General features: G+C 35.4%; 1 protein-coding gene across 1 annotated transcript in view; it reads left to right on the forward strand.

Moving 5' to 3' along the window:
• DHX35 (DEAH-box helicase 35) overlaps positions 1–21,938 on the forward strand; it is a 65,816-nt gene that overhangs the window by 13,212 nt on the left and 30,666 nt on the right. The window contains exons 3-12 of the mRNA XM_069063559.1: positions 753–845; positions 1,883–1,960; positions 5,432–5,536; positions 7,010–7,071; positions 7,921–7,990; positions 10,048–10,107; positions 15,627–15,739; positions 17,115–17,211; positions 18,224–18,382; positions 19,781–19,991. Of these exons, the coding sequence (XP_068919660.1) occupies positions 753–845; positions 1,883–1,960; positions 5,432–5,536; positions 7,010–7,071; positions 7,921–7,990; positions 10,048–10,107; positions 15,627–15,739; positions 17,115–17,211; positions 18,224–18,382; positions 19,781–19,991 (1,048 nt within the window). The remainder of the gene's footprint in view (positions 1–752; positions 846–1,882; positions 1,961–5,431; positions 5,537–7,009; positions 7,072–7,920; positions 7,991–10,047; positions 10,108–15,626; positions 15,740–17,114; positions 17,212–18,223; positions 18,383–19,780; positions 19,992–21,938) is intronic.

Raw genomic sequence — 21,938 nt, forward strand, 5'->3', positions numbered from 1 at the left:
AGGTGCCAGTATTCCTTTCTGTGACTCTGGATCAAGGGTTCTTAACCTTTTTTTGTGTCATGGACTCCTTTGGAAGTCTAGAAGTACATGGGCCCCTTCTTAGAATGTTTTTTAAAGATATAGAATAAAAAGACTTTAATTAGAAATGATGCCAATTTTATTGAAATAGTTATCAAAATATTTCTATTTTTTTTTTAAAGTTCAAGAACCCCTGCTTCTAGATATTGACAAACTGCAGCCTGTCCAAACAATAATGATCCAGCTCGTGTAGGGATTCTAAGTGTCATATATAGAATGATTAAAGGAGCTGGAAATGTTTAGCCTGGAGAAGAGAAGACTTAGAAAGGAGGACAAGATAACTCTCCTCGGACACTTGAAGGGCAATCATGTGGAAAGGGAATATTGATAATAATAGCTTACCTTTATATAGATAGTACTTTATATATCTCCTTTACCGCAATCATTGAATAGCTTATACCTCTAGTTCCCTTTACTTTTTGTGGATAAAGGAAAATTCATGATATGTTGAAATACTCATGTATGTGTGCACACACACACACATAAAGTCCATATATAGAGTCTTTAAGTAACTGCTTTGTGAATATCTTTAGAATTAATGATTCAGGCATCTCTAAAATATGTTCACTTAAAATAAATTGCCCTTTAGAAACTAATTTCACAGATTATAAAGAATCTTTGTTTTTGTTGTTTCATATAGCTCATTGCTTTTTCATTTGTTTTTTGCATTTCAGCTTAGAAATCATATCTTATACTTGATAGAAAACTATCAGACAGTGGTGATTGTTGGAGAAACAGGATGTGGGAAAACTACACAGATTCCACAAGTGAGTATGTGTTTAATGTTTGCTAATTTTTGCTTAGATTCAAATAAAATGTTTTTGAGGAATTATTGTTAACTTCAAAGCTATTTCTTTTCTCTTTTACTGAAGCCTTAAAAAAAATATTTTGTTGGCAACCAAGCATTTTTTTTCTTGAAAACATGGGCTATTTTAATAAAATTCTTTGATAGTATACTAGTAACCATTATTTTATTTTTCAAGATTATAAACCTTTTTATAGCTATATATATACACATATATATATATTTTTTGGGGGGGGTGGGGAGAGGAAGCAATTGGATTTAGGTGACTTGCCCAAGGTCACACAGCTTTTAAGTGTCAGGTATCTGACCTGGATTTGAACTCAGGTCCTCCTAACTCTAGGGCCAATGTGCCACCTAGCTGCCCTGCTATATTTTTATATAACACCTTTCTGCTGACCTTTTCAAGCTACTGAATCTCCATGTACTAAACGTTTCTGGAGTGTGTAGATCCTTCTGGATATTATTAAATGTGAATAATATATTTCTCAAAATGAGCAAAATGCAGGTAATTTTCTAATGAACTACTTGATACAATGGAAAGGGCACTGAATGTGAAGTCAGAGGACCTAGCTCTGTCACTCCTGTGTGATCTGGGGCAAGTCTGTGACCAAGTAAAGTGATGGAGTTGAACTAGGTGATCTCTAAGATAGCTTCCAGTTCTAAATTTGTGATCCTTATGATATATACACTTTGGATTAGTTCTGTTTATTTTATCTATTTCTATTATCTGTTACCTATTATCTTTCTATTTATCGATTCTATTTGTGATCCTTATGATATGTACACTTTGGATTAATTCTATTTTCAGTAGAATTTTTTGTATTCCAACTAGTAAGGCCTTGCTGACTCTAGCAAGGAATGTGAATGTGAAACAAAGATTCTGAATTCTAGGAAGATTGATACCAACAGAAAAGATTCTTGTAATAATGAAAGTCAGTCAGTTAAATTAAGTTGTTCATTATATGCTATGGAGGTACGTTGATTTCATTTTATTTGCAGTATCTGGCAGAAGCTGGCTGGACAGCAGAGGGACGTGTAGTAGGAGTGACCCAGCCACGAAGAGTGGCTGCTGTTTCAGTAAGTCTCATTAGCATTTCTTTTCTTCCTCAGAGTCTGCCTTTAATTTTAAGGATTATTATATTACTTTACAAATACTAAAGATGAAGGATTGTTTAATTCTTTGTCCATCAGATATTTCTGATCAATTTTGTGTTGTAATTCAGTGATTACATAATACTTCCCTGAGGCCCTGCTTTTGTCCTTATTTTAATTCAATTGGAATTATTGTCCTTAGCTTAGAAATAATAATAAAATTAATTACATTTATTATTGATCAATATTTCTTTAGTAGTGCATCTGAAAAAATTCAAGTCATTATTTGAATAAATAAGAGTTAAATTGGTTGAGGATGTGGCTGAGTTTTAATAAAACAATACCTAGCAAGTGACAGTTGGTTTGAAGAATATTTTTTACTGTTTTGGAAGGAGAGGATTTTTTGTTTTGTTTCTGGTGTTTATTGCTCAGATTAATCTACTTTTAACACATTATGATTTGGGTATTATCCAAGAATATTACAGTAAATCCTCTATTCTGAGGGCAAGTTGTTTAACTTAAATCACATTCACATTAAAAATAATTGTAGCACTTAGTATTTTAGAGGCAAGTTTTTCAGGAATCCAGATCCCAATCTACAACCAGCATTAACCTCAAGTCTTCCTAGAGGCAAAGGTCTTCTATTTTTAAAGGAAATGATTTATGCAAATTAATCTGTGTATCAAATAAGTAGTTCAGTCAAGTTTGGAAGTTGTTTTTCTTTCTAAAGCCTATGTGAATTTCTAAAATTTGAGAGCATTCACACTCACAGTGTAAATCAGGTTACTTTATCTCTCTGCTTAATTTTCTGTGGCTATCACTTAACCAGATTTTATAATATTCTCTTGCTGGATTTAGAAAGGGAACTCTATGTTAATTGACTATTAGATTGCAGTTAATTATTGCAGTAATAAATTAATAATTGCATAGATGGTATGAGTTACTTGTAGAGTCCTGTTAAGCAGTTTCCATAAATGTTAACTGTGTTGGCTTATTCTAAAAGCACATTTGTTTGCTTTGTTCTGCCTAAATCAAATCAATGCTCTTTTTGAGTTCCTGCTATCATTCTAAATCACAATAATGATTTCCCTGTCACTGTGCTCCTCAGTCATTCCTTTACATTATTATCATGCCCAGTTCAGTTATAGTCTAAACGTGTTTTTTTCTATGTAATTTTGACTGAACTGGTCTAGGTTGGAGTGGTACATTATTGACTCTTAAGTTTAAGGTTATAATTATATGATTCATAGATTTCTAACCATTATATTCTTTTATCTTAATTTTGCTCATGAATTTACATTACAATTATAATTATGTTACAATTTTTCTTTGCTACAGATTAGCAAAATCACTTGGGAAATTTATGAGCAATATAAATAATTTATGTTTATTGCTCCTTTTCTGAATATTCCTTTCATTTGTAGTTGGAATACTTATTGTTAACATGGTAGCTGTAGTGTCCCAGATTTTTAGGTGGAAGGGGTTTTAGAGAGGTTATCTAGTAAAAGTTCTTCATTTTTGAAATTAGGAAACTGAAGCCCAGAGAGGATAGTTAATTTTCCCAAAATCATACAGGCAGTCAGTGGCAGAGTTGGAATTTCAGCACAGGACCTCTGACTCAAGAGTCCAACATTCTTATATATATATATACATACATATGAGTCAATGGAACAAAAAGCCATTGATGATCCCATATAATTTATAGAAACTATTACTCACTGGAAGGGGGAGGCACACTCTTTTCCAGCTCCCTAGTTTTCTTATATTTTTTTGTGGGGTCTAATTGATGATGCACTTAATTTAAAACTTTTTATATATACTTAATTTTGTTACTAAGGCAGATGTTGCCTCTGTTATAGGGTGGTGATGCACTGACAATTTACATAGTAGAATCCTGGTTTTCAAATATAACATCATCATTATCAAATGCTTTTTTTGTGCCCAGAGTTGTATTAGGAGCTGCCAGTTTTCTGTGTTGCCTAGCACTGCTTTGCTTCGCACAATCATGCCCTTACAGAGCTTACATTTTGGTAGTGTGACAGTGTGTAGACCAGGGCAGGTTACAGTTAAGCACGCGATGAAAATTCTCCACACTAGTATTCCTTAGTATTTACTCACCTCCACAGAGCTACTTGTTTTTAGAAGTGGAAAATTAGTATGATGATAACTCACATTTCTGTGGCAGTTTTAAGATATACAAAACACTTTCCTTATAACAACCTTGTGAAATATATAGTATAGCTATTGTTATCCTCATTTTACAGATGAGGTAATTGAGGCTTAAAGGAGACATGTGACTTATCCATGTTCACACAGATAAATGGCAGCCAGGACTTGAATTCTGTTTCTGTGACTTGTAGTCTGGTATTTCTTGTGCTGTTATACCATGTCGTATTCCCTCCTACCCCCCAATATCATTAATTTGAGTGCCTATGATGTGAGTAGCCCTGTGCTAGGCACCTCAGAAATTATTTTGGATTGTTATGTTAACCTATTCAGTTCATGGATCTGAAGAAGGAGCCCTCTCTTACCCCCCAGTCTTTTTTTTTTTAGTACTGATGGAAGTATAGAAAAATTGTGACTCGTCCTTTTCCATTAACTGAATGAAAATAGAGTGCTTTGTTCTTGATCTTGACTTTTGTTGCCTCCTCACTTGTTTACTTATTTTCAGCCTGTAAAACTGGAAAGGGTAAGCAGGTGTCTAAAGGGAAGTCCTTGCTAATTAACTATTAGAGCAATCAGTTAATAATTGCTGTAATAAGTTATTAACTGCATACCTGGTTTGGGTTACTTGTAGAATCCTGTTAAGAAGTTTTCATAAATGTTAACTGTATCATCTTACTCTGAAAACATATTTGTTTACTTTGTTCTACCCAAATCAAATCAGTACTCTTTTTGAGTCCCTACCATCAGCAAGGTACTCTATTATGTCTTACAGAAAATATGAAGAAGTATAACTTATGTTCCCTGCCTTCAAGAAGTATATATGCCAGTTAATAATGATGTTAGTGATAATGATGATAATAACAGTAACAACTTTTATGTAGTACTTTAAAGTTCACAAAGCACTCTATATACGTTTCATTAGAGCCTCAAAACAACCCTGTAACTTATATATTACAAATGTATTACAAAAACTAAGGCTGAGAGAAAGGCTCTTGGTCACATAACTATTAAAGTGTCAGAGGTAGAATTTGAACCCTTATCTTACTGATTCTATGTCTGGCATTCTGTTACCTATACAATCTGGCCTCTTTTTGGTTGAGGTAAAGTGCGAACATATGAAAAATTAAATGAAACCTACCATAGGGATTGTCATAAATTCTAGTTTTTTTTTTGTCATCTTTTCTCTTAGTGGTAAACATACAGTCAGTCACTTGAAGGAAGCTTATTATTTAGGTTTTAATAGGCCATATGCAATGGAATAATAATTTTGTCTCTATTTTTCACTCAAAGGTTGCAGGGAGAGTTGCTGAAGAAAGGGGTGCAGTGCTGGGCCATGAGGTTGGATATTGTATTCGGTTTGATGACTGCACTGATCCACAAGCTACAAGAATTAAGGTGAGGGAGTGGCTAGGTGGCACAGTGAATAGAACACTGGCCCTGGAGTCAGGAGGACCTGAGTTCAAATCTGGCCTCAGACACTTGACACAATTACTAGCTGTGTGACTTTGGGCAAGTCACTTAACCCCAATTGCCCTCCAAAAAGCAAAAAAAAAAAAAAAAGAATTAAGGTGAAATGTTCATACTTCCCCATCTATTCTTTCTCATAAGGAAGGCAATAAAGTGCTGCTCATTTAAAGAAAGCAAAGATTCATGCTTATATAGAGAAGTTTTTTTAATGCAGTTACTGATTATTCAGAATATATCAAATTCCTGCTGTACACTGTGTCCTGAAATAGGCACTGTGGGAAAAGACCTAAGAAATAGAGGCATGGTCCTTTCCCTCAAGGAACTTTTTAGTTTAATTGGAAAGTATTTAATCAGAGTGGAATAATAGTATGTATTTAGAACTGGAGGAGTACTCAGTGATTATCTAATTGAATTCCCTCAAGCAATTGTGTGTGGGCCTAAGAGGTTACATGACTTGTTCAGGCAAAACTAGGACAAAACTTGGATGTCCTCACTTTTAGTTCAGTATTTTTTCCACTACCTCATATGACTTTTCAATATTTACACTTAAAAGGACTTAATACTTTAAACCGAGTAGTGGAAATTGATAAATCAAAGCAAAAACATATTAATTTTTTCACCAGTTATAATTTCTCTATATTTATATTTCATATCTTTTGTTTACATTTTATGTTTGCCAAGATTAAAATTTGGCATTTAAGTATTGAGTAAAATAATGCATTTTATTCACCAGTCACCATTTCACTTTAATGTAGCAGTCCAAATCAAGAAGAGTTTAATATGCCTCCTACGTGCCAGCTACTGCGCTAGCCTTCCAAGTCTAGAATGAGATTTCTGTTGAGATGTAGCAGTGAATTAGATTTAGGTATGTGTGGAATGGGAATTTTGGAGTGAAGTGAAGATTAGATATTAGTATCTCCTGATAATCTCCTAGGATTTGCAGCAAAGACACAATTACATGAGCTAGATAATAGATAAGGTAAAGTTACAGCAGTCAATTTGCAGTCTTTGTCTAGTTTAAATGTACTTGTCAGATTTCTGTGAAAAGCTGCAAGTATATCTCTGACTACTTTCTTTATATGCATATCAATAGTAAAAACCCAGGGAAAATGATGCCCAAATAATATTTATGTACTTTTATACCATGTAATCTTAAATATCATCTCTACAAAAATCTCAGTTAATAAAAGACAAGCTCCAGTTGATTGTCCACTTATTTCAAATAGTAATTGGTAGACAAAGCATTTAAATGTTTTTTTAGAATCTGTTGAAATGGGATTGGTATTACACATAGATTTATCTTGTCAATAGATTATACTTTTAGCTTATTTAAGGTGGGTTTTTTCTTTGAGTGAGACTGTGTTGTAAAAATTCATTTATATCTTTTTTTTTTTCATTTAGTTTCTGACTGATGGAATGCTGGTCAGGGAGATGATGGTTGACCCATTATTAACAAAATATAGGTAAATGTCTTTTCTTGACAAATTTTCTTTAAACTTTGTTAATGCTTAAATATTTAATTAAAATAAAATTTGCTGTAAGAAGTCATTTTGCAGACTCAGAATGAAGAAATAATAGTGATCTTATAGTTTAGGTAGGAGAAACACTTTTTCAGCATTTAAAATAGTCTAAAAACATGATTGTTAAAACACCAGTAAATTGTGCTGAATTCTTCTCACTTACATACCGATATAGGACTTATATAGTGAAAGCCAAGTACAGGAATTGTATAATTAATTAGTGAACTTAAGACTACTTAATTAACCAAAAAATATCTCTTAGTTACTGAATGAGCACTGCTATGTGTCTATATTTTTATGTCTTAAGATAAAGTTGGGGAAGTCGTGCTTTTATATTTCTAGATAAAATCTAAGTTTCACATCTGGAATATGTTTGACAATCCCCAGGTCAAATATGATTTTGAGTTCATGCTGCCCTCCGTCATTAGCTATTGTGTGCAGTTTGCACTTTGTACCATTTTTTCACATGATTTATAGTTTTTCTGCCTATGATACAGTTCAAAATGAAATGATGATGCCTTTAGTAATACTGTATTGAATTAAAACTTTTGGACATGGAAGTAAGCACAGTATTGTTCTTTGAAGATATATTAAATGTTGAGTTGATGGCACACATTTTTATTAGTATTAACATCACTGCATTTTCAGATAACTAGGTTTGCTGCTACTAAAAGTCAATAGATGGGTAAATTCTAAGAATGCCTTTGGAAAGCTAGATTTGATTATTCATGTAGGGAAGGCTTGTTTTTTTTTTCCACCATTACTGAAATTTGTCCCCCTTGTATTTAATAGTGCTCTTATGCTGGATGAAGCCCATGAAAGAACTTTATATACAGATATTGCTATTGGCTTGTTAAAAAAGGTAAATCCGTGTGGCTAGGGGAATTCTTGAGTAGAATATGTACTGTTTGCTTCTCATTTATTTTTTTTCATACTCTTACTGCTCGATCAACAGATACTGCAATGTTAGGGCATGAAGGGAAATGTCTGGCTTGCTAATATGCTGCCCTTCTAGTAAACCACCATAATATGTCTTTAAATTGATTTGCACTTCATGTGACAAAGATTATTCTGTTTGGTTCATAATGAGTATTAATTCCAAAAATTTGACCATATCCACATCTGTATTACATATTTGGTAAGGAGCACAAATATTTGATTGTGTAATTTATCATCCATCCATTTTTAGAAGCTATTCACCCCACCTTATTACTGCTTATCTCTACATAGTGACAAAACAGTGTTAAAGCATGTTCACTTATGCACTCACTCATCTCCTATGACACCCCTCCATGTATCCTCTACTCTTCCAGTATAAGAACATACTCTTAACTGCAGTCCTACACCTGCCTACCCTGTGTATACTCTCACCATGCTGTACATAACTTTATTCTAGATGTCAGGATCACCTCATTAGTGATTACCCTTGCATTTGCAGTGTAACTCTATCCATCATATTCAGCTCCAAAGTATACCCTTGTACACTATTTTACATTCTCCCTATAACTAATTAGACATGTTTATTTGTTTGTTTTTTTGTCTTTTTGGAGGGGGGAAAGCAGGGCAATTGGGGTTAAGTGACTTGCACAAGGTCACGCAGCGAGTAAGTGTTAAGTGTCTGAGACAGGATTTGAACTCAGGTCCTCCTGACTCAAGAGCTGGTGCTCTATTCACTGCACCACCTAGCTGCCCCAATTAGACACATTTAGTATATGCTTTTCACCATTTCCCAACCACACAGTATACTCCAGAGGTGTCAAATATACAGCCTACAACACTCCTAAGTATGACCTGAATCAGATTAAAGTGTAATTAAGTAATATTTAACAAAATAAATGAAAGTACAATAAAATGTAGATAATAATGCATTTTAAAACTAAGTCAGTATGTGGTTCAGAAGGAGCCTCGTGTACGTATTAGTGGCCTCCATTTTTATTTGAGTTGGTCACCACTGGTCTGCTCCATAAACTCATATCTAGACATCTCCCTTAGCTTGTACTTCCTTTCTTTATATAATAGCTTACATTTATGATATCCATTTTATAGACAGAGAATCTGACACTCAAAAAAGTTTGATGATTTACTCAGAGCCATCATTTAATAAACAGTAGAACCATGAGTCAAATCTGTGGGTCTTTGATCCTAAATCCAGCTCACTTTTCACCATACCTCACTGCCTTTCATAAACTGGTCCTTCTCCCTCATACCGTGTTTCCCCGATAATAAGACCTATCCCGAAAATAAGCCCTCCCCTTACTGTGTAAGATTCCTCTAAAATAAGCCCTCCCCCGAAAATAAGCCCTATTGAGATTGCTACTGTAGTGAAGGTGATCCCCTGTGCTACACGCTACATTACGGTACCCTCTGTATGCACCATCCCCCCCCCGTGAAACGCACGCCACGCTCCAAGCTGCATCCAGTCAGAGCTGGAGCAGTGAGCGCGTCATCCTGTTCTTCCCCAGTGATTTGCTTATTGAATAAAGGTACATTTTTTTGTTCACATTTACCTGTTTATTAAAATTGCTGTCAATGTTCATTAAAATAAGCCCTCCCCTGAAAATAAGCCCTCTGGTGTTTTTCTGTCCAAAAAAAAATAATAAGACAGTGTCTTATTATCAGGGAAACATGGTAGATGAACATACTTGCATATGTGCACAATGATCTCCCCTTGATATACAGGCTGTTTCCTCCCTTTTCTTCTTAGTCCCCCAACCTTATATACTAAAACAAAAAAAAGTCTGATTTTCACGCATCCATGTTACTCTCTTCTACCTTGCCACACTGCAGTCATTGTTTTTGTCTCTTACAAATATTCTTTACTTATTCTGAACCCTTCCACTCTATAGCCTAGCACTTAGTTCTTTTTTTTTTTTAAAGGCCACTTTTCACCATTATTGTTTCTTGATTCTTTGTTTGTAGATCCAAAAGAAACGAGGGGATCTTCGATTAATTGTAGCTTCAGCCACTCTGGATGCAGAGGTATCACTCATTTACCTCTACGCCCTCTCTTTTATTTGAACTGAACACATGAACTGTTGTACAGAAAGAGATAAATTTTACCTCTAACAAAGATTTCACCTGTAGTAGAATGACCTACTTTTGCTGTGATTACACATGTCCTAGATTCAGTTATGATGAGAGGATACCTCCTTTTCAACTTGTGGGTAGCAATTAATTTGTAGCTAATTAAGTGAGTCCATGATAAGTGACTTAAGTTGTTATTCTGCAAACTCTTTAGTGTCCATGTAGTTAGATTTTTACTTTTTTTTGCTATAAAGTTTTTTTAATCTCTAATTTTTCTTTAACTATAAAAATTGTAAACTCTTTATGCAAAAGAGCAAGGTTCCCCCACAGACCAGCTTTTCACCCATTTAACTAAAAAGACTGTATTTTGAATAATGCTATATAAATGTAATTTTCCTAGCTTAGTTTGTTCCATATTTGTACCAAGTTAGGTAAAAGACTAAAATGAAAATGACATTATTTGGTCTGTTTGGACAGTGTTTTAATTTAAGTCATTGTTGATTAGTATTTAATGAACTTCTTTGATTCATAATTTTCCTTTTTTTACATGAAAAAATGAACTTTCATTTTTATGTGGAAGCTTATGTAGATGGGCTTTCTTAAATCAAGTTTTATTAGCTCCCTTGAGGCATGATAGGTGGAATAAAATTATGTGTTAATTAGTTCAGGTGCTCTGTTGTAATTAGTTCAGCACATTGTTTGTACATGTCTGTCTAAAATTCTAAACAAATACTTATAAAGTGACTAAATAATAATTGAGGAGTATTTTTTGAGTATTGTACTAGGTGTTCTCATTTTGTCTTTATTTGTCCTAGCATATCAGTATATATTTAATACTTGGTGAAGTTTGGCAAAAAATGTTTCCTAGACAAATATTTAAAACATTTTGAAGATCACCTATTTTTGAAGATAAAAGGAAAGTTTAAATTGCACTGACTTGGAGGGCAGGGAGGATAATTTAGTTGATGTTGTAAAGTTTTATTCTAAAAAATAAACGGAAATGGTTTTTATGATAAAATATTTTATGAAGTAAAATTTTATTAGATATTTTAATAACATTTTATGACATTTATAGTTGCCATAATCATAGACATCAGAGGTCAAATCCACACTTGAATGAGTTTAATGGGCAAGTGGTCACCTAGCCTTTGATTGAAAATTTTCTGGGAGGAGGCTTTTAGATAACTAATTTTCAGGAAGTTTTTCCTTTGATCAAATCTGAATTTGCCATTTTGCAACTTGCAGCTACTGTTGTGATTCTGACCCTTGGGTAATTCACAAGTGCTTATTATAGATATACTATGTGAAGGCACTGGGAGTACAAAGACAAAAACGAAAGCATTTCTACCCTCAGTAGCTTACATGATATCTGGGGAAATGACCTAACTACAACGTCATTTGGTGGAGGTGGAAGTGGGCTGTTCGAGGGGTGTTCAGAGAAGGCCTCATATAGGCCAACTTTAGGCTAACTTCTCTTTTCCAGACTTAACACCCACCCTGGTTCCTTCATCTGATCTTATATGTCATGATTTCAAGGCTCTCCACAGTCCTACTTCCCCTTCGCTGGATACTCTCTGCTTTTTTAATGTCTGTCCTAAAATGTGTCCCTTAGAACTGAATATAGTACAGACTATTTCAGTGGTGCAGCTTATACCTATAGTTTGGAGAAGCAAGTAGACAAGGATTTATTGAGTTCCTACTGTATGCCAGGCACTGTGTTAGGCTGAGGATAAGAAGAAAAAGTCCAACAGACCCTGCCTTCAGGGAGCTCACATGGTAATTGGGGAGGAAACATATATAAATAGGTCTGTACAGAGTAGATAGAAGATAACTTTAGCAGCTAGAGGGGCTGGGAAGGGCTTCCTGCCGAAGGTGGTAATTGAGTTGAGTCTTGAAGGAATACAGGAATACTGAGAAGAGGTGAAGAAGAACAATATACTAGACATGAGGGAAAACCGATGTGAAGGCAAAGAGATGAGATGTGGAGTGTTATTTCTGAAGAATACCAAGTAGACCTATATAGCTGTATTGTAGAGGGGAGTAAGATGTGTAAGAAGCCTGGAAAGATAAGAAGGGCCAGCTTACAAAAAGCTTCAATGTCAACAGAGGAGTTTCAATTTGATTTTTGAGGTATTCGAAAGCCACTGGAGTTAGCAAGGAGGGTGACACGGTCAGAACTCTTCTTTAGGAAAGTCATCTTGGCAACCATGTGGAGGATAGATTGGACTAGGGAGAGATGTGTGAGGCAAGGAGACCAACTAGAAGGTTATTGTAGTCAACTGGGAAAACAGGTGGTGAAGGCCTGAGCTCGGATGGTGGCAGTATGAATATTGAGAAAGGGATGGATCTGACAGATGTCATGGAAGTAGAAATGACAGGATTTGGCAGTGAATTGAGTGGGGATACAGGGTAAGTGAGAGTAAGGAGTTGAAGGTGATACTGGAAGGATAGTGGTGCCTTTGACTTTAATAAGGAAGTTTGGGAAGGGGCAGGGTTTGGGGGGGAAGAAAGGGACAGAAGATAATGAGTTTAGATTTGGACATTTTAAATTTGAGATAACTGTAAGACACTTAGTTGGAAATGTCCCATAGACAGAAGATATTGTTGGGATGGTGCTCAGGAGATACACTATGGCTAGATATATAGATCTGGAAGACATCAGCAGAAATTATAATTGAACCCTAGAGATGATGTCAGAAAGTGTAGGGAGAAGAGAGGACTCAAGACAGAGACTTGGGGTATGCCCAGGGATCATGGGTTCAGATGGATGAAGATGCAGCAAAAGAGAAGGAGCAGTCATCCAGGTTATAGGTGAATCAGGAGAGAGCAGTTAAAACTCAGAGAGGAGGTAGTTAACGTGATCAACTGTGGCAGATGTTACTGAAAGGTCAAGAAGGATGAAGATTGAGAAAAAGCTGTTAGGTTTGGCAGTTAAGACATCATTTGAACTTTGTAGGGAGAAGTTTCAGCTTGAGAACACCATAATAGGTATTCTTATAACACCTAATATACTGCTTTTCATAAAGTAGGTAATCATTAAATATTTATTTTTTAATTTTTTAGCTTTCTGGAGGGGGGAAGGCAGGGCAGTTGGGGTTAAGTGACTTGCCCAAGGTCACACAGCTAGTAAATGTGTCTGAGGCCGGATTTGAACTCGGGTCCTCCTGATTCCAGGGTTGGTGCTCTATTCACTGCATCACCTAGCTGCCCCGGTACTCAATAAATATTGATAGACTCATTTTGTGAAATGATTTTGAAAAATGTAGTTTGGAATTTTATTTAGTACCTAATTCTTTGCCCTGTTTGCATTTAAGAATTTTTGCATTGTAAATTTTATCTTATCAACCTACGGTTTAGTAAACCTGAAAGCATACATTGATTTAGAAAGAACTCCTTCTTTGATAAGAACTATAGGAAAAACTGGAAAGTAGTTTGGTGGAAATTAGGTTTACATCAACTTCTTACACCATATTCCACAGTAAATTCAAAATGGATATGTGACCTGAATACTAAAGATTATATCATCAATTAGAAGAGGGTCCAATACCTTTCATCTGTTGATAGGAAATGTATTCTTAACTAAACAAGGGATAGAAGTAATTACAAAGATAAAATAGGTAATTTTTATCATTATACATGGACTTGAAAAGCTTTTACACAAACATTGTGTCTAGGATAAGAAGAGAAGTGGTAGAATAAGAAAAAGTATCTTTGTATCAGATATCTCAGGTAAGAGACATATTGACAACTGACACATACAAATGCATACATCTAATAAAAAACCATTGTCTACTAAATAAATGATCAGAAGATATGAACAGTTCCCAAAAAAGAAATGCAAACAATTATCTATATGAAGGAATGCCCCAAATCACAATTAATAAGAAAGATCCAAATCAAAACAGTCCTGAGGTTTCACCTCACACCCAAGCAGATTGGCAAGATGACAAAAGATGGGTATACTCCATGACTACTGGAGAAAGAAAGGCACAAGCTGTGAAGCTGTGAATGAGCACAACTATCTTGGAAGCCGGTTTAAACTTGTGCACATAAACTGACTAAAATGTCCATTACAGAGATTCTGCTGCTAGGCATATATCTCAAGGAGGTCACTGATAAAAACAAGGGCCCTGTATATTCATAGCAGCACCTTTTGTGTAGCAGAGGACTGGAAACAAATTAGATGCCCATCACCTGGGGATTAGCTAAACAAATTATGGCATGTGAATGTAATGGAATATTACTGGTCTGTAAGGAACAATGGGAAGCATAGAAAGACAGTGTGAACAGATGAAAGATGAAGTAAGCAGAGCCAAGAAAACTGTACACGATAGCTATGTAAATTGAACAACAGTCACAAACTAATCAAAAATAAGCATTGGAAAATTACAAAGGAATGAGCTTGGTCCCAAAGAAGAGCTATGAAAGCTATAAGAAAACGCCTTTCTCAACTGCTTTGCAGAAGTGGGAGGTCTCCAGATGTGAAACATTTCATATATTTTCAAAATTTTTTTTAGTGTAGTAATCAGTTTTGCTGATTGCTTTTTTCTTTTTAAAAAATGTTCCTGGATGGCTAGTTGGCGCAGTGAATAGAGCACCGGCCCTGGAATTAGGAGGACCCGAGTTCAAATCCTGCCTCAGACACTTACCATGTACTAGCCATGTGACCTTGGGCAAGTCACTTAACCCCCATTACCCTGCCTTCCCCCCTCAAAAAAAAAAAGCAAAAAAAATTATTTTATCTGGGATAGCTCTCTGGCAGGGGGAGACATTTGGGAGAAATCTAGATAAATTTAAAACAAAGGATATCAATAAAATTTATTTCTTAAAAAGAAACATAATTTAGTGTTTGGGACAATATTTCAAAAATTTTCCCCAAATTGCACTCTCTTTGACAGCGAATACTGCATCTTATAAAATCAGGTTAAAAGTACTACTTAAGTGCCTTCCACTTTGAACTACTCATTAGTTAATTTGGGTGTCATATTGAATGCAGTTTTGAAGATAGATTTCTCTTTCTAAACATTTATTGGAAATTGATTAAAACTTGATTGCCTAAAACTACAGTTTTAAAGAAATTGGGGAATGTTTTTCATTATCATTACTAATACTTGTATAATGCCATTTGCATAGTAGGTGTTTTTGTATGAATACAAAATAGAAATAATAATAATAATGGTAGATAGTATTTTAAAGTTTTCAGATTGCCATGCATGTATTATTTCATTTGAGCTTCATAGTGGGTTTATGAAGTAGAAGAAGAAATTGAGACTCATAGAAGCTTACCATGGTCTCACTGATGATAAGTGTGAGATTCTAACCCAGGTTTTCTTGTCTCTAAGCCTAATCCTTTTCCATATAACAGTCGTACAGCGTTGTTTCCCATTTGCCCCTGGATTTGAATTCTCTTTTTGTTTGAAATGCGTTTTTTTGGAGATGCATGGCAAATTAACTTTTTTTTTTTAATATTATAGAAATTTCGGAATTTCTTTAATCAAAATGAAACCAGTGATCCTGGTAGGGATACATGTGTGATCATTACAGTGGAAGGGAGAACATTTCCAGTGGATGTCTTTTATTTACAGAGGTTTGTTGTTATTTTAATCTTTAAAATGGTCTTTTGAAAAATATATCTGTGCTATGACATTATATAGCATATACTGGGTTCTATAGAGAATTGCCATTTGGACATAGTTAAATTGAATTGATTTTCAGCTACCCAAAATTTATTAAGATATCTTAGGTAATTTATTTTCAGATAGAGATATATTTTCTTTTATTCTATTAGTTGAAAGGAAAGACTTTGGTTAAAGTGATATTTCAGGACCACAGTGCTCTGGCTTTCATGGCTTCATAGGATCTCTGATGGTGAAAGGTTTGCCCATCTTTCTTTGGTTGAGGAATAACATGTGCATTTATTTCTCTCTTCCTTGGTGTGTTCTGCTTTGTGGCATTATCTAGTTAGATATATAAACTGTAGTGCACACATCCACAAATGCAGTAAGCAGACTCATTTTTCAAGCAGGTAAATGCAGCTCTTGAGTCTTCCTCAACACTTAACATTTACACGAGTCTCTGGTTACCTGTGAAAAAAACACTGACGCTGGAATTAGAAGACTTGGGCTTACATATTACCCCTGACAGTATTTGTGTGACCTTGGACAAGTCACTTAATTCCCTGGGTTTTAGTTTCTTTATTTGTAAAATGAAAGTCTTGGACTAGGTGGCTCTGAGGTTTCAATCTAGAGTACTAACTATTAGGCCTGGGGCAAGCAGTACTCCTGACAGCTAGAAGCTTGATTTGACTGGTTCCCAGGCTTTCTGCCTCCTTCTTCATGTCCAGGCTCTTGAGAGGTCTGTGTAGGCGATTAGTACTGGTTGGTCAGTGTCTCTTCCCTGATGAAGAGACAAAGGCAAGGGTTAGGTGAGTAGGTAACTGTGACTGTTGTAAATTTGAATTCAGAATGACTGTAGATTGTGCCCTCCTCAATCATTTTGAAAATAGCAGGGGAGCGAATGTTGAAAACTAAAAACAAATTAATTAAAAAGAAAAAGAAAATGAGAGGGGATACTGGGTGAGAGGATATCTATAGGATCAATGCTGCGAAGACAAAAAGAATTTGAAATACATGCCCCATTGGTAGTGAATGTTGTTTTCACAAAGGAAAACACATTTATTTAAGTATTGAATATGTTCATTTCATCTTTTTATAAAATAACATTGAAGGAAAACCCATAGTATCTATGATGCCTATTTAGGAGAGTAACATTAAGTGACACATATCTCAGAGGGAAACCTTTTTTCCTATATGTTCCTGTATACTAATTTTCAATTAGGCAGGCCTATGTTGATGGGTGATTTCTTATTTTCATGAGACAAATTAACAACGTAATGATTGATTTCTAATTAACATACAGGTTATATAGTAAGTGAATTTAGTCAACTTTTTTTGGGGGGGCAGTCCTGTTCCAGATTATGTCAAATCAACTGTGGAAACTGTGATGAAAATTCACCAAACAGAGGGTGATGGTGATATATTGGCATTTCTTACTGGCCAGGTAATCCTACTGAATCTTTTTTTCTCTTAAGAACCAATATTTTATTAATTTGTTTAATATTTTATACCATAAGCCTTTCCCAATAACTGTTCCCTCTGTAGTTATCTTCTCTAATTTAATCATGCACTTACATAAAATAGTATAGAATATAGATTCTTAATGCTTTCTTTAACCATTCATTTGGTGTTTTGTATTATTTGTTTCCTTAATTCTAGAAAACTGACAGACCTCTATGGTTTGAACTAATTTACCATAGTGTTTAAATTGCCAGTGAATGATTAGCTTGTAGGGGCTGTGTGAAGTGGTTAGTCATGTTCTAAATTGATTAACTTGTTTTGTAGGAAGTTGAATGGTGCAGCCAATAGGCCTTAAATCCTTTTGCCTTTTTTGTTTACAGAAGATACTTGTTTCTGCATCTGATTTTTGCTGTGTACATCTTGTTGCTGTATCTAGCTTTTCCCAGGAATAGTCTTAATCACAGGCCAGTGGTGCCAAATGGCTTGACGGCAACAAAGCCCCAGTGATGTTCTGTTATCAGAACACTCCTCAACTAACTACTTGAGTTGTAATCCTTTCCACTGTTAAACATTTTCCACAACGTAATGATTTTTCTCGGAGAAAGCTTGCTGCTGCCTCACAGGCTACAGCTTGCAATGAATGTATGTGCAATATTTGGCTTTCAGTAGAGGAAAACTGAGTACCAGAGTTACTGTTTTGATTCCCCATGAACTTTTTTCCCCTTCATGCACAATTCCTTTATTTGAATTACAAATTTTGCACCTGAAATTTGTTACTGTCCTAGCAATACTGTTGTTATATATAATGCTCAATCATTATCATAAAGTGCTGGGTCTCTAACCCAGGTTTTCAGACTTGAAATCCAATGACATTTGCACAGCACTGTACTGCTTCTCAGAGATATTGAGTAGGAATTTTATTTTTAATTTTCCCTAAGAATCACAAAATGCTATTTGCCTTCTCTCATCTTTTCCCATTTTTCATTGCATTTTAGGAGGAAGTAGAGACTGTTGTTTCTTTGCTAATTGAACAAGCCCGAGCTCTGTCTAGGACTGGTATGAAAAAGCACCTCCGTGTTCTCCCCATGTATGCTGGGTTGCCTTCATTTGAACAGATGAAGGTGTTTGAACGAATGACACATAATGTCAGAAAGGTAATACTAATAATAATAGCTTCAATTTATATATTGCTTTAAGGTTTGCTCTGTGCTTTATCAATATTACTTTAAAAGAGTTTTTACATGAACAAGGATGAGATACAACTTTTTTTTTTAACTGAGTGATCCATTTATATAGGAATATTTTTGAAATTAATTTAAGGAGGTATCTTAGTCAAGGGTATGTTGATAAATAGTAAATCTAGAAACCATAGTAAATTGTTAGATAGCAACTTGAAAAAGAACTAGGGGTTTTGATGGGGTATTGATTTGCAGATACTGAAGCTTAGAAAGATTAAGTGACTTGCCTTCCCCATAATAGGACCAGGATCTGAATTCAGGTCTTCCAAGTCCATTGCCCTTTTTCTACTCTGCCTCTGTGTGTAACAAAGTAAAACAGTAGTAGGTTATGATCCTGATATTGACAAACCTGCTCTCTTATTGAGATCGAGCTAGAGGCCATAATCTCAGAGTATGAATTTATTTGCTTTTCTTCTGTATATTTAAATTTACCTCATGACAAAACTACTTTGGCTTAGTGGCTGACTCAGCACATGATATACTGATGCCCATAAGTCAGTAGTAGATAAAATATTAGAATCTCAAGGGTGTGGTTTCTAGTCCACTTGTTTTGAATCACAATTTGCCTGTAGTATCACCTTTAAATTTAAGTTTGGGTGTGTCTAAAAACATTTATTTTTGAGCCTGGCAGGGAGTCAGTAGGGAGCATCACCTTGGAAAACTGGAGGATCCAGCAAGTCTTCTACTTACAGTACTTCATTTCCCCAAGTGCAGTATTGCTGTGCTTTTCCACTGGGTTGGCAAGAATACATAGGCAAGTCAAAAGTTGGCTTAGGATTGCTGCCTTCAGCACCTGGTAGGAAGGGATGGTAGGGTGAGAGGGAAGTGGGGGGAAGTGGAAGTTTGTAGGTTCACCTCAAAGTTTGGATATCATGGAAGTAGGTTCTTTTTCACCATTGTGGAACCTTGGGAAATGGCATGGTTAGAATGTAGGGTAGAAAAAGAGAAGGAAGAAAACCTTTGTTCTTTTCCTGGTTTTATCAGTTATTTTCTGTGTGATCTTGGTCAAATCATTTAATTTTCCTACTTGCAAAAAGGGATAATTCTTGGCCTCCCTATTTCAGAGGGTAATTGTCAAGGTAAAAATTAGGGCCATAAAGGTATTATGAAAAAGTTTGAACGTGCTCTATAAAGACAAGTTTATACCTTTAGCTATACCAAGAAAGCTTCTATAGTATCTGAAAATAAGACCTTAAAATTTGCAATGTATTTGACTACTTTAAAACATGTTCTAAATATTAGATTATATTTGGTATTTGTTTAAAATTGGGAAAGATCAGTCTTTTTTAAGAAATTATTTTTGGTTACTTTTAGGTGATAGTGGCAACCAACATTGCAGAAACATCTATTACAATCAATGGAATTGTGTTTGTGATAGACTGTGGCTTTATGAAACTTAGAGCCTATAATCCCAAAACAGCTATTGAATGTCTCGTGGTAGTTCCAGTGTCACAGGCATCAGCCAATCAACGGGCAGGACGTGCAGGTCGCAACCGCTCAGGGAAATGTTATAGACTCTATACAGGTTAGTATATTTATTTTTTAAAATCTTATTTTTATTAATCTCTTGTTTTTCTCTCATTCTTATTTCTGAATATGTCCCTCTCTTCTACCCTATCCAGTGATTTATTCCTTTTATTACTCCTCCTAATAAAAATTAAATAATTTTTAAAAATTCAACATAACCAACCAGTGTGTATCAGTGTGTCTGATAGTAATATTCAACACTCCTCATCCTCTTCTTCTGCAAAGAGGAAAAGGAAGTATGACAAACTTTGAAGTACATCCAGCAAATATTAACATCATTTTCAATAGTTAGAAGTTATATATGACCTATTACTATAAAGTAATGGAGCAATTTTAAAAAGAAGTATAATTTATGCATCCATTTAAGTACCGTGCCCATCAAAACTTGGAAGGCAATCTATTTATTTTAGCAGTGCTGCTGTTTAAACCTTTTGGAACTCTTCTCTGGGAATTGCTTTTAGACCTGGTTTACACACCACACAAGAAAATCAACCTCATTACTTTATTGTCACACCTTATTTTTGACCCCAAATAATAAAAGTGGCAAGATGGCACATGCAGATAAGAGTGCTGGGCCTGTAGTCAGAAAGACCTGAATTCAGATTTGGCCTCAGACTCTTATTAGTTTTGTGACCCTGGACAAATCACTTAACCTCTGTTTGCCTCATCTCTAAAATGGGGATAAGAATAACATCTACCTCCCAGGGTTCTTGTGAGCATCAAATGAGATAATATTTGTAAAGCACTTAGCACAATGCCTGGCATATAGTAGGCACTCTCTAAATGTCAGCTATTATTATTACATTGCATCATTCAGTCACCTACCTTATTAATCACAATTGGTTCTGCATGACTTTTGACAATTTGCAAAAAACGAGCTCTCAAAAAATAAGGCCATTTTGTTGCCCCTTAAAAAATTCTATCCTCCGCAGTTCTCTTTACTGAACTATATAGTCAACTTTGTTTCCTTTCTATTTCAACCATCTATATCTTAGCCCTAATCATCATTTTTTAAGTATTTCAAATTCTAAGACCTGGATCTTTGAAAATTACCCCTCCCATCCCAAATCTTGTGTCAGTGCCCTCAGTATTTGCTGGAGACAGTGAGCACACACTTACAGGAACCTGGCAGGGAAGCACATGTGAAGGGAAAACCTATTTGCTATGGGTAACTGCTAAGGGATGGTTTTGATGCTGTCAGTCCATTCTGGAACATCTGTCCTAGAGAAAACTGCTTCTCTTTTGACCTTCACAGCTCTTTATTTGGGCAAATCCTCTTTTTCTTGTACTCGAACTGCATTTACAAGCTCTCTCAACTTACATTCACCTATTAAAGAATGCTTAGGAATATGAATAAGTTTGCAGAGAATTGCAAAGTTTTTCTGGCTGGCTATACAAATAGGTCTGTACCAGGCCTATTTAGCCAATTATTTGCTCACCCATATCCTTTGTCTGTTCAGTAAGTACAGATCATGAAGCAACACAGTTTAGGCTGACTCTGAAAGCAAGCCAGACATACTTAGCTCACCAGGCTACAAAGCAGCAGAAAGTGCCTTTCCTCCTATCGGCTGTTTCTTCTCAAACCAGAGGTGGCAGCAGAGAGCAGTAGGCACTCAAAAGTCACTTGACCTCTCTTCATCTCTAGGCAGCACCAAAGGGCAGTAGGTGTAGCTGAAGCTCTTCTCTTAGGTAGTGATATCATTTCTCTTTCCCATCAATCAGGAATCACTTAGCTGAAGCCTTCTCTTAATTGACTGCTTTTAGCTGCCTCTACTCAACTTGCATAACTTTTCTGCCCCGTGATGTATCTTCTTGTCATAATCCTTCAAATCAGGTTCCTATCCTGGGTTCTACCATGGCTTAAATGAGAGTCACTTGAAACTAAGTGACTCACCTATCACTTAAAAGGTGAAATCAGATTTCCCCCATGAAATCAGTATTTTTT

This window comes from Petaurus breviceps, unplaced genomic scaffold, assembly GCF_028583685.1.
Source record: "Petaurus breviceps papuanus isolate PSGF00001 unplaced genomic scaffold, PetGlider_PUasm1.0 90591, whole genome shotgun sequence".
NCBI lineage: Eukaryota > Metazoa > Chordata > Mammalia > Diprotodontia > Petauridae > Petaurus > Petaurus breviceps.